General features: G+C 39.9%; 1 protein-coding gene across 1 annotated transcript in view; it reads left to right on the forward strand.

The window, feature by feature from the left end:
* The window catches only part of si:ch73-105b23.6 (fibrillin-2), a 134,914-nt gene that overhangs the window by 43,307 nt on the left and 77,279 nt on the right, over positions 1-14,328 (forward strand). Inside the window, exons 6-9 of the mRNA XM_043696763.1 lie at positions 853-3,471; positions 8,031-8,164; positions 10,179-10,346; positions 13,600-13,776. Of these exons, the coding sequence (XP_043552698.1) occupies positions 853-3,471; positions 8,031-8,164; positions 10,179-10,346; positions 13,600-13,776 (3,098 nt within the window). The remainder of the gene's footprint in view (positions 1-852; positions 3,472-8,030; positions 8,165-10,178; positions 10,347-13,599; positions 13,777-14,328) is intronic.

The following is a 14,328-nucleotide window of genomic DNA, read 5'->3' on the forward strand; positions in this document are numbered from 1 at the left end:
TTATTGAGCATTCATCCTTCTGTATGAGGTCTAAGGATAATACATCAAAACAGCTTGATATATTCAAATTGTTAGAGATTCAGTTGCTTTGACATTGAAGTGAGGACAAAAACTATGCTGTTGAGCGAAGGGATTGATAAGATGTGAACAGGTATGCACAAATGTCAACCTAGTATAAGATAATTTCTGTCGCTCCAAATAATTGTAAACCCATTCAGAGTCCCTGGATCATGCACAGATTAGGGCAGATCAAGAGACCACTTCCTTCATCCCTCCAAACCCCTGACCCCACCTCCTGCCAACAACAGCTTCCCCTTACATTCTGAGCTGCAAGTCATTTACAATTAAGTGACTAACATACACCTCATCCCTATTGCTTACTGCTAGTTCATTCACATGAGGTGCCTAAAACAGAGCATGCAAAAACAAGGAAGCACATTTACAGTCAGGTGAGTGTTGATAAAGCAACCCTTGGCTAATGCCTGATTTGCAGAAGCACCCCATGCTAGAGTAAGACATAAAGGTCATTACAAAGCTTGGACCAAGAACATGGGTTAAAGAATTACTGTTTAGAAACTCAAAAGAACATCACAGAATATGTCATAATCATTAACAAATGCACAATCACACATATATATTAATATAAACTTTGTGTTCTAATTGCTTCCACCAAAATTAATTTGCCCAAATTTTATGATTTATTTGCACTTGTCTTAAGCAACAGCTTCTGAAGTATCACCATGGTGTTTGATTACAGAAGGTCTTTATACGTTAAAACAAGAATCTAAAATAATTGTTGTCCATTTTGTGTTCATTTTACCTCATACTATCCATTTCAATAATAAATTATAGACATTGATGAATGCCAAAGTCACAATGGAGGATGCCATCCCTATGCTATGTGCAACAATACAGCTGGGTCTTTCTCCTGCATCTGTCCCCATGGGTTCACTGGCAATGGAACTGAATGCTGGGATATCGATGAATGTGTCCTTGGCAACATGATCAACATCTGCAATGATTCTGCCACGTGTAAGAATACAGAGGGTTCATTTCAGTGTGAGTGCCACATAGGATTTAATGGAGATGGATACAATTGTGTGGATCTTAACGAATGTGAGAATACCTCTATATGCGATGAAAATGCAGATTGTAACAATACCCTTGGGTCTTATTTATGTAGCTGTAGACAAGGATTTCTAACTGCTGATGGGCTGTGTTTGGACATTAATGAATGTCACCAGCAGACTATTTGTCATCCGAATGCAAACTGCATCAATGTTCAAGGTTCATTCTATTGCAGTTGTAAATCTGGCTTCTCCGGAAATGGAACAGATTGCAGAGATATTGATGATTGTGCTCTCAACCATTCAGTTTGCCATGAGAAGGCAATTTGCAACAATACTCTTGGAGCCTATCGTTGTGAGTGCTGGACAGGATATGAAGGAAATGGGACTCTCTGTTACGATACAAATGAATGTCTTAAAAATGACACCATATGCTCCAAGTATAGTATCTGCATTAATACTGAAGGCTCTTACACATGCCAGTGCAATGAAGGATTTGTAGGAAATGGGTCATACTGTGAAGATATAAATGAATGCAACCTGATTAATGTATCTTTTCAATGTCATTTTGACTCATATTGCATGAATACATTGGGCTCATTTGAATGTCACTGTGAGGCTGGTTTTGAAAACAATGGGACTGATTGTATTGATATTGACGAATGTATAACAAATTCATCCGACTGCAACATATATGCCAGCTGCATCAATTATCTGGGTGGGTATGATTGTGACTGCTTTGATGGATTTATCGGAAATGGGACTCAGTGCTTGGACATTAATGAATGCAGTGCAGACAACATGTGTCATACCAACGCTTCCTGCCTGAATACGCAAGGCTCCTACCAGTGTCTGTGTGATTCTGGCTTTACTGGAGATGGACAGAATTGTAGTGATGTTGATGAATGTTTCAACAACACAATTTGTCAGGAAGATCAACAATGCATTAATGCAGCTGGCTCTTTTCAATGTGTCTGTACCAGTGGATTTTCAGAAAATGAAACTTTTTGTGTTGATATTGATGAATGCTCGATCAATATGTTCCTTTGCCATTCAGATGCCAATTGCATCAACCAACTTGGTTCATTTCTTTGTGTCTGCCAAACTGGCTTTGTTGGTGATGGTTTTAACTGCACAGATATTGATGAGTGTTCAGAAAATGGAACAGAGTGCATGGATGCTGAAGAGTGTACTCTGGGGTATTCAATTTGTCATGAAAAGGCAACTTGCAACAACACTATTGGAGCCTACTATTGTAAGTGCAGGGCAGGATTTGAAGGAAATGGAACCATGTGCAATGATATTGATGAGTGCATTCAAAACCAGACCTTATGTCACATGTATAGTTCCTGCATTAACACTGAAGGCTCTTATACATGCCAGTGCAATGAAGGATTTGTGGGAAATGGGTTATATTGCGAAGACATAAATGAATGCATTTTGTCCAATGCATCTGTCATATGTCATTTTGACTCATATTGCATGAATACATTGGGCTCATTTGAATGCCACTGCGAGGCTGGTTTTGAAAGCAATGGGACTGAATGTATTGATATTGACGAATGTATAACAAATTCATCCGACTGCAACATATATACCAGCTGCATCAATTATCTGGGTTGGTATTATTGTGAATGCTTGGATGGATTTATCGGAAGTGGGACTGAGTGCTTGGACATTAATGAATGCAGTGCAGATAACATGTGCCATACCAATGCTTTCTGCCTGAATACACAGGGTTCCTATCAGTGTCTGTGTGATTCTGGCTTTACTGGAGATGGCCATAACTGTAGTGCTGTTGATGAATGTTCAAACAATACAATTTGTCGGGAAGATCAGATATGCATTAATACAGTTCAATCTTTTCAGTGTATCTGTGCTAGTGGATTTTCAGATAATGGAACACTTTGTATAGATATTAATGAATGCTTGACAGATAACCTTCTTTGCCACTTGAATGCTCTGTGCATCAACCAACCTGGCTTTTTCTCCTGCGTCTGCAAGTCAGGTTTTGTAGGAGATGGATTCCACTGTACAGACATTGATGAATGTTCGCCTATGAAAATGACTTGCCACCACCTTGCTCATTGTATAAATACTCCAGGCTCCTATCTGTGCTCTTGTGAGAAAGGCTTTATAGGAAATGGACAGATATGCACTGATATCAATGAATGCCAGCTGAGTGATCAAGCATGTCCTTCGGTAGCTTCATGTATTAACACCATAGGGAGTTACTACTGTGTGTGCAATCAAGGATTCACTGGCACTGGACAAGCATGCACTTCTATTGATGAATGTTCTCCACCTAGTTCATGCCAAGCAAATGGCAAATGCAGAAATATAGAGGGGAAATACAGTTGCATCTGTTCGTCCAATGACACTTGTGATCCACAGATAGCAAATGGTGTGTTATATCTAATAGTTTATGTTTTGTCAAATAATGAAATGTTAATTATTGCCATTATAAAGATAAGTTGATGTAAGATTTACATCTAATAAGTCAGCTGACTGAATAGTTCTTGAAAGACAAACTTGTGAATGAATTTTGTCAGAGATATATTTAACTTCTTAATTTTTTGGTCATAGAGTTAATTATAGAAAAGAATTGTATGCAGAATTTCAAGCCACTGTAATTTGGAGAAGAAATGCTTTTTTTATTGTCATCTATAGCTGGCATAATGTGAATTTATTTACTGTTATGTGACATGGTTTGAAAATTTTAGCGTTCTAAATATTCACTCCATTTGCCATTTTCACTCCTTTCCTGAGAATGTCAACTCGTTAGAGTATTGCACCATAGGAGCAGAAAGCCCTCACTATGCATTCTTCATGCATAAGACAGACAGTGCTATCAGGCAGTTCACTCCTTGGCATTACCCAAAACCAGGCCAGATCCTATCCTTACCTGACAACACCCAGGAGTGCAATTTTCATTTGGGGTTACCTGTCAAGAATAGAAATTCTGGTGACTCTGAGACACCTACATCTATCCGTCCTGCTGCTATCCCAGACAGCATAAAACATCTGATGACAGAGCAAAAGTCAGACTTGAGCTTTTCCAGTGTGTACGACTTATTACTCTAGTGACTAACCAAGCACTAAGCTGTCAGGAAAGTTAAAAAGTTTCTTGGAATAATTTTTTTAAAAATTGAAATGAGTTTCCACTGAACAAATATAAAAGTAAAGTTTTAACTTCTTTGTTCTTTACTGCTCTGCACAAATGGAGATTTCAGGATAACATAGGATATTCACACTCATTCGTAAATGGGTTGGAGCCTGTTGCTGTTCTTTTTTGGGCAAGTTGCAATGTTTCTTAAAAAAAACAATTTTCTAATCAACCTATTCAGAGATGTTGTTACAGACTTGTGGAGCAGATGGGATCTGAACCCAGGTCTCCTGATCTAGGAGTAGGGACACTCCCACTGTGCAACAAGACATACCTTTTGTAATACTTTTTTCATTCCATGAAATATATAATCCTGATTACTTAATGGGATGGGGAGGTTCTCTAGTAACCTAAACATGCCTGAATACTGGTTTGCATTTGGGTAAAAGCTTTTGCTCTTCGAAACAATATGAACTTAGGACAGCGTGAAAGCTGATTCGTACCAACCAGATTCTATTCAGTGAGTCACTGCATTATTTATGTCACTGCTAATAGTAGTTTGAGACATCAGCTATAAGTATGACATTTAAGCAATTTGTGAACAGCATTCTAATCCTTATGTTTGATTCCTACCAAGGTATCAGATATTATTTGTAACATACAGAGGTAGTAAATTGATCAAATATGATTTATCCTTTCAGGAGATTGTTTCTTTGACATTTCAAGAATGCTTTAATTTTGATCTTATGTGAAATTTAATTTTTACTTGTTTGAGTAACATACCTAAATGATTTCAGCTAATATTCTATCAGATGGCTTAACTTCTAATAGATGGGATATTAGGTCGCAGTGGATTAGAACAATTAATGTCAGTGGATCAATAATGTAGTAAATTTTTAAATTTTAGCATTTGGATGAGGCAGCAAGGTGGCTCAGTGGTTAGCACTGCTGCCTCACGTGCCAAGGACCTGATTCCAGCCTTGGTGACTCTCTGCATGGAATTTCCATGTTCTCCTGTGTCTGAGTGGGTTTCTGATGGGTGCTCTGGCTTTTTCCCACTGTCCAAAGATGCGCAAGTTGGGTTGGTTGGTTAGTTAATTGTCCGTACCATCCAGGGTTGTGTAGGCTAGGTGGATTAGCCATGATAAATGTGGGAAATACAGGGGGTCTGGGTGGGATACTCAGAAGAGGTGGCATTGGCTGAATGGCATCTTTCTGCAATGTAGGGATTCTATGATTCTATTTTGCAAGACCAGCATTTGTTGCCTGTCTTTAGTTTCCTGAAGATGTAAGTTTTCTTCTTGAAACATTGTGATGTCTTGGTGGTTTGATAGGTTTGTTGGACCACTTTAAATGGCAGTTAAAAGTCAAATACATTGCTATGTGAAGCAGATAAAGGAGAAATTTAATCAAGATATTCAAAATCCTGTAGGTTCTGATGGTCTGAATAAAAGCAATTGCATAGTGGCTCAGTGGTTAGCACTGCTGCCTCACAGCACCAGGGACCCAGGTTCGATTCCAACCTCAGGCGACTGTTTGTGTGGCGTTTGCATATTTTCCCTCTGTCTGCGTGGGTTTCCTTCAGGTGCTCTGGTTTCCTCCTACAGTCCAAAGATGTGCAGGTTAGGTGAATTGGTCATGCTAAATTGCCCATAGTGTTCAGATATGTGCAGATTAAGTGCATTAGTCAGGGGTACATGTACAGTAGGAGGAATGGGTGTGGTGAGTTACTCTTCAGAGGGTTGAGTTGGATTGGATCCGTTGAGCTGAATGGCCAACTGCTGGGATTCTAAGATGGATCAATAACTAGGCAACACAGATTTAATGTGATTTGCTAATTGACCAGAGGCAACATGAGGAAAGAGTATTACATAACAATTTCTAATCATCAGACGCACTGCTTGAATGGATGGTGGATTAAATAACAACTTTAATTTAATTTAAACCAGGAGCAGTAAGTTTCCTTTCCTAATGGATATTAGAGAGTCATTTCAGTTTTTATGACACTCTCGCAACTTCAAAGTCACTTTCTTTTTGTTGCTACCATCTCTATTTCTAAACATTTATCAAGCTGCTTTCACATTTTCAAGCAGTTTTGAGATTTAAGCACTGTTCTCTGAATTAATAGTTAGAACAAAGAACAAAGAAAGTTTACAGCCCAAGAACAGGCCCTTCGGCCCTCAAGACTGAGCTGATCCAAATGTACTGTCTAAACCTGTCAGTCAATTCCTAAGCATCTGTATTCCTCGGCTCCCCACCTACTCATGCATTTAATCAGACGTATCTTAAATGAATCTACCGTGCCTGCCTCCACCACCTCTGTTGTCAATGCGTTCCAAAAGCCCACCACCCTCTGTGTGAAGTGCTTGCCGCGTGTATCCCCCTTAAACTTTCCACCTCTCACCTTGAAAGCGTGACCTCTCATTATTGAGTTCACTGACATTAGCACTAAACTATTGTGGCTAATGGTATTTAAATATTTAATCTGCATTTTATAGATTTGTTGATGATACTGCTCAGAAAGGGGCCATTTAGCCCACAATGCCTGTCTCAGCTATTTGGTAAGGGCTATTCAATTGGTCCCACTCTCCTGCATTTTCCTCATAGCCATACAAATACTCCTCGCTTCTGATATTTACCCAGTTCTCTCTGCTGCTTTAAAATGCACAATCCTAATGTATAAGACCTCTTCAATAACACCTTGAAAATCTATTCTATGGTTAATTGATTCTGTCCAAATGTAACTTGTTACTGCTTAATAGCTCTTACCATACAGATGCATTTTCTCAGAACTGTCTGTCTCAAAACCATAGTTGCCTGAACACTTTTAGAATGTGCCATGCATCATTTTTAATTAAAAAAGAATTACTCAGTGAAAATTAACTTACTTGGAAGATAAACTTGTTATCTACTTGACCACTGTGTGTCAGTCTATTCCTGTGCTTCAGCTGAAACTGACACCACCTGACCCAGAACCTGCCAACTCTGAAGTTCAAAACAGCCTCAGTTCCAAACCTTCCAGCTTTGAGAATGTGTACTTGTTGAACAACTTTAATCACCTCTTCCCTATTTATATTTTGAACTTGTTATCCTTTTTTGATTTAAAATGCTTCTGTCCTTCACCAATTTGTCATATATTCTCTTCTTGAAGCACAAACTCAGCTAGAATTGTTATTAAAATCAGCTTAATCATGGTGCACATTTTTAACGACTAGAGCATAGTTATCCTGTTAGTCAACATGTGTACAGAACTTGTATCAAGTGAGAAATTACAACGTGTTTTGAGTTGCTAAAGTTTGCCATGATATAAGATGTGGATTACAACTGCAGAGCTCTTGAAACTGCCTAAAGTATTATTCAGAGTCAAAAAGTGTGGCACTGGAACTACGTAGCAGGTCAAGCAGCATCTGAGGAGCAGAACTGTCAACGTTTTGGACTTAAGCCCTTCATTTTTCAGCCAGTTAAATTTGTGATAGGTTTTGGTAACTTTCAGTCAAGGTTGAGATGAAAGACATGAGAGGCAAAATTTCACAAAGAATCAAAGTCTATAGATAGGTTAAAGCCTATGGAGGGGTGAAATTCCATAGGACATGAAAGTCTATGGAATAGTGAAATGAATATCTTAAAAAGTGTGAACTATATCTGTGTGCAAAACTATTACCTTGTAAAGTTAAATTTAAGTTTAATCATCTATTTGTTAGTTTATCCTCAGGTTTCAGAAATGTTGGCATTGACTGTTTGAATCTGTGGAACGTATTAAAAAGCAGATAATAAAATGCAGTCACATACTACAGATATATTCATTGTTATGGTATAAAACTCTTTTATCAATAGTCGAATTTAAATTATTTCCACAGAAAGTGTGCTTTATCTGCATGGTGAGCCTGTTGGAGACTTAAAGGTATCTGCTTCAGGTGCTGATGTAAACTCCCCCTTTATTGTTCCTCCCATGGGATTTCCATTCCTTGGTTCAATTTGGGATAGGATATATGTAAGTAGATCTAAATATTAAATCTTTTCTTGTTAGCTTCCGGTTAATTATCTGAGGCCCGAGAATGTAACAAAAACATTTAATTTTCCTTTTGGAAAACAATTATGTCTGGTCAGCTCAGCCAAAGAATTTCTAGTCCTCTGGTATACATTGATAGGGAATAAGTAGGATATATGGATTTTAACACTTTTAGAAATGCTTAGAATTGGTAGAACAGTAGATCACAACATTGGGATATAAAGTGGTAATATTTGGTTTTGATTTGCTGAACATTAAACAATTTCCAGATTTAATTCTGTTTGATTTTACAATGAAGAGGTCTCAGAGTGCCAAATCCTAGGGAAAAAAAGTAACTTGGAAAGTCCATTAGTTATGGTCACTGTGGGAGCAATTCTCAATGGGAATCTGCATTTTGTGTTAGAGATTTTCAGTGACAGACAATTATTAAATGCGTGTCAATTATTCATAGCTAGTGCCATTGAACCATTGAAGAATATGTTCAGAGAATACTGTAGATCTGTCATTGCAAGGCAGCAATCTAATTGAGGAGCTTAAATAACATTGTGAAGAAAACGAAAAATCCTCCTTTTACATCAATAACCTGAACTCATCAATGAGATTACAAACTTGAAATCACATCAATGTATACTGTATACAGTTTACATCTTTGCCAACTGGGCAGTAAACTGAGGAGTAGCTGGAATATCTACCATAGAACCCACTCAATTCACATTCAGTAAATTTCATTCAGGCATGCAAAAACAACAGTCTAGACTCATAGATTCCATCCCAAATTTTAACAATGGGCTTTTGCAGAAAAAGGGATGCCTGATCTAAGCTGATGAGGTTCTCCAAAATGGATGGAGTCTTCCAGAGGCCTACTTCCTTTGACTTCTGCTATGGCCACATTGGCAAATTAAGATAACCGACTCCCACAAGGGGACAATTACTTTATTTGAATAAAGGTTTTGGCTCTTCAGAAAGCCAAAATGAAACTTATACAGGGTTTCCAGTGACAAAGCTTCTGTCTTCGAAAAGCGTATAAGTGAAGTGAGGGATTTTTCTTGGTCTACCAGCTTGGCGCAAAGAGAAGAGGTGGGAAAATTCACTGACCACAATTCCAAGATTCAATTGCAATGTATGTGCGTCTATCCCAAAATCCATGTCCTGCTTGACCATAACTGTTGCTTATGTCCTCTCCATCTTCAGCAATCTAAGAAGCAATATTTAAAAGAACAAATTGTCCTCTGCTCTTCTGAAGTTACATGGGGATACAGATTTGCAGGCATGTGCCTACCTGACTCTGAGGACTGAATAGTCAATCCCAATTCTGTCCTCTTTCACATCCACTTAAATCTATATTGCAGCAAATTGCAAAGGATAGGATACCAGAAAGGAAATAGATCTAATCTTCCCTTCCTTAGTCCAGAAATCCCAATACCACTTTAGGCATACCTCACCATATTTCTTTAAAGTGGAAAATACAAACATTTTGCATTTTAATCTATTAGATTTGAAGATAGGATGCAAAATATTTTTTGATTATCAAATGAATGTTTTTGAAAGAAGGTTCAAAGATACAAAGGGTAGTTTGTGTTTGACAGTGTCTAAGATTAGGCAACCTATGATCCCCCTTTGGATATATGTATTAAATGAAAAATGAAGAACTGATTTTGATCAATCAGAAATTTCTGGAAAAACTCAGCAGGTCTGGCAGCATCTGTGCAGAGAAAACAAAGTTAATGTTTTGGGTACAGCTACACTCCTTCAGAACTGTTCTGAAGAAGGATCACTGGACCTGAAATGTTAACTCTGTTTCTCTCCTCAGCTGCTAGACCTGCTGAGATTTTCCAGCAATTTCTGTTTTTGTTTCTAATTTCCAGCATCTGCAGTTTTTTTCAGTTTTTCATCAATCAGATCCTGGTTTATTCTCTGTATACAGTTTATAATCAGGAGTATTAAATTACAAAATGTGAAAATTGTAATCCTACTTGTATTTTTTGTTCTACTTTAGTTTTCAGATAATGGCCTGATTCAATTTCAGAATTTTCAATCAAATGAGAATTATTTATATCCAAACCCATTTAAGAATGGATTTGACGGGAATGAAACGGTGCCTATGTTGGCTGTGTTCTGGGATGATGCTGACCTCACATTTGGAAATGGGAAGTTATTATATCAGGTTTGTCTTTTCTTTAAATGGGTACATTTTTCTAACTAGGAGACCCTGAAAACAGCCACGGGGCTACAAAGTGCTAAAAAACCAGTGCCTGTTGCTTCTGTGACATGCTGCACAGCAACTTTATTCTTCTTGCTTATTTCCATCAATGTTAGGTATGACTGCATGCCTTAGGACTATCAAATCTAACACCACTTAAATGTAGCCTTGACTGGATACAGCCAGACTGCACATTTTCAGGCTGAGGTACGTGGCTGGAGCAGCAGCTAGTATTTTTTGTGGTAATGAGTACGAGGAGGAAGGAGAGTGGTGTAACAGAGGTGAGAACATGCTCCAGAGATCTCAAACAAGACACTGGCTGCTTTGGTGGCAGAGATAGCAAGGAGCAGGCATTCTAAACAGTTCATGGTGAGGATCAGAGGCTGTGGCATACAATTTTGCACACCAACCTCCTTGCCAGCTCTCCTCACAATCCTGAGGCATTTTGCATGAATTGGATTAACTGCCTAAAGCAAAGTGAAGGGTGGCAAATCAAAGCCTATTATAATTAATTATCTGAGCCTCCGAGGCAATATGCAGAGCTAAAATTGACCCAAATGGTGAGATCAGTGCAGGATGTGTAGACATGATAGATTACACGAGAAACCACCTTTGTCATATAATGTCTGTCAGGTCATATTAGCAGTCACTGACCGTTTTCTGGAGAGGGTGCTGCTCTAGGATCATATCCAGGCAGGCCACATGCCTTTTTAAAGAGGGGAAACAGTGCTATCTCTCCCTTAGTTCAGTTTGGAACCTCTGTGTGGGCTGTTTTCATTGCATGTTGTGAGGATCTCCCATGGTCCTCCACCATCATGAAGCAATGGGAGCACGTAGCCATGGCACTGACCACTGGGAGTCTCAAAGAGTTGGAGGTTGCGTCAATTTCAGTAATTTTCTTGAGGGTAATTCGGGATGATAGGCAATAGATTAAAAAAAAGGCAGAAAGTAGGGATAAAGGAGATTTTTCAGGATGGCAGCTAGTGACTAGTGGAATTCTGAGGAGTTAGTGTTGGGACCACAATTCACATTGTACATGAATGGTCTAGACAAAGGAATTGAGTGTGTTGTTGCTAAGTTTCCAGATGACAAAATGATAGGTGGAGAGATAGGTCATGTTGAGGAAGTGGGAAGGCCGTGAAAGGACATGCTATGTGAGTGGACACAGAAGTGGCAGATGAAATACAATGTGGCAAAGTGTGAGATTATATATTTTGGTAGGAAGAATAGATATAGACTACTTTCTACATGGAGTAAAGGTGTTGGGAAACCTGGAAGATAAATGAACCTGGGAGTCCGAGTTCAGGATTGTCTTAAGGTTAACATGCCGGTTTAGTTGACAGTTAGGAAGGCTACTGCAAGAAAACAAGAGCAGAAATGTATTTCTGAGGCTGTATAAGGCTCTGGTCAGACAGCATTTGGAATATCTGAGGAAGGATGTGCTGGTGTTGGAGGGGTTTGAGAGGAGGTCTATAAGAATGCTCCCAGGGACGAAGGGCTTGTCATGAGCTTAAGGAACGGTTGAGGATGGGTCTGTACTCAATGGAGTTTAGAAGGATGAGGAGTGATCTGATTGAAACTGAGAGGCCTGGATGGAGTGGACATGGAGAAGGTGTTTCCACTCGTAGGAAAAACTATAACCCGAGGTCAAAGCCTCAGTGGGTAGAATCCTTTACTGCAGCTTAGAGGGTGAATCACTGGGCAGGAGTGGCCTACAGGGCAGATGGAAATAGTGACTCAGGTGCCAACCCGCTAGAGGCCCTCGTTACCTGTGAGCTCTGCTGCAGTGGATTCCAATGAGGACTTCAATGGAGCAGCACTCAGCAGAACTGAAGCTTGACGGACATGCGCAATTAAATGTTTGGTTCATTAATTGGCAGACTTGCTAGGAAACGGTGGTTTTTGTTATGGAGCAAGGAGATGTCCAGAACCAACTTGGCACAGGGTTTTGCACAGAGCATGGCACCCATACTTTACAACATGAAAGTGGTGAGCTACTGCATGGCGGTACTTACAGACCAGACCATCATGATCTAAGTCTCAGCTTCCATTACCAAGCAGAAATCATTCAACATCAGGGTGTTGCAATGGAAGTACGGACTGATTCAGTATTTGATAATGGCTGCAGATAGCAGTGTGGAAATGGCCTTATTTGGTAGTCCATATTTGTTTTTCTGCACACTCAGATAATGCTGTGGGACAGCCTCCTTTCAGTGACTCTGTGAATCACAAACCTACTGTCACCTCCCTGACAATGAATAGTTTGCCTTCCCATTCCAGCTACCTTACCAGTGCCTTTGCTCTTGCACCTTTGTCAGGTGACCAGCCCAGACTGCCCAGAGCAAAATGGTGCAGTTCAAAGCCTGGCCTTCTAGGCCCAGAGCTGCTCAAAGTCATCCTGCAAGACCATCTATAGGATTGTCAACTGCAGGTCAGCAGCCTGTTAGCAATCATGCTGCAGCCCCTTGGGCAGTGCCAGGATGAAGTACTAAGCAGGCTGCTGGAAGACCTCAAGTGGAAAAGGCCTCAAATACTGCAAGCTCTCCTCAGCCTCCTCTTTCTCCCTCTGTTTCTATCCTCTGTGCGTCAACTCAATCACTCTGTCATGCCAATCAGGCAACAGTTCACCAGAAAGCAGTTGATGACACTTTTAAGTAGCCCTTTTGGAGAATAGTCAGGAAGGATTAGCAGGCTGATTACCTGTTGAGAAATGTGTGCTCATTCCATGGTCTGCAAGTCCTGCAGCAGGACTTGAACTGAGCTGAGAATGTCTAGCTCAGAGGCAGGGGCACTACCTGAAAGAACCTCCTATCATTTTATTACTGTACTTTTATGTATGCTTTTAAAGTTAAACTGGAATGGGCAACCATGCTCCAGTTTGCAAATTTCCCTGGTTAAATATAGAGTGACACAAAGGTCTGTTTTCCAATTTGGAAGGTTTCCTGACAAAACAACAATTAAATCCTGAATGACATAAGACTCTCTTTACTTTAGGCTTGGTGGTTAGAAAATGGTCATACTTTAACCATACCAGTAGAATAACACACCCATGATTTCATGATATAACATTTCTGCATTTATTAAACTGCATCTTGAAACATTCAGTTACTGAATCCTTACTGTGTATTAGTGAGATTATAATTGGAATTCAATGTATGTTACGTGCAAGGAGATGCTAATTTAAAAACTTGCAGATAAAGAATGTTTGTTATTTCAGGTATATAATGACAGTAAGAAGGACATCTATTCCCAACTGATTATCAACAGAACTACCGAGGAAGTTAACAGACAATTTGCAAAGACCATTGACAATCCTTTTGTCCCTAGGTGGATATTAAAAGTCACATGGGATCACATCTCACCTGTTTCCTTTCAGAAAAAAAATTTAAGTGAGGTAAGTTAGTGGAGTATAAAACTGATGAATGATAAGAAGCCTTGAGGATGAGTAGAGGTCATTGGTCGGCATGAGGGGTAGGAACAGCAGGGGTTTGGGTTGATGGGTATGGAAGGGTGGGAGGGCCCATGGAGCTTCGGCCCAACAAGTCCACACCGACCCGCCGAAGCGAAACCCACCCATACCCCTACATTTACCCCTTACCTGACACTACAGGCAATTTAGTACGGCCAATTCACCTGACCCTGCACATCTTTGGACTGTGGGAGGAAACCGGAGCACCCGGAGGAAACCCACGCATGAGGGGTAGGAACAGCAGGGGTTGATGGGTATGGAAGGGTGGGAGGGCCCATGGAGGGGGATCGGTGTGGAAGGTTGCAGCATGTTGTCGTGAATGGGGTATGTAGAGTGGGTGGGAGTGTGAGGAGGCTGTGAAGACTAAATGACCTGCTTTTATTACAACTGGGGATAAAGTCACCATCTCAGGCCATCTCAGCACTCAACATCTCCTGTGGCTGTCTCTGAACTGTTTCCAGGCATATTAGGCCCAAT

This window comes from Chiloscyllium plagiosum, chromosome 9, assembly GCF_004010195.1.
Source record: "Chiloscyllium plagiosum isolate BGI_BamShark_2017 chromosome 9, ASM401019v2, whole genome shotgun sequence".
Classification (NCBI taxonomy): Eukaryota; Metazoa; Chordata; class Chondrichthyes; order Orectolobiformes; family Hemiscylliidae; genus Chiloscyllium; species Chiloscyllium plagiosum.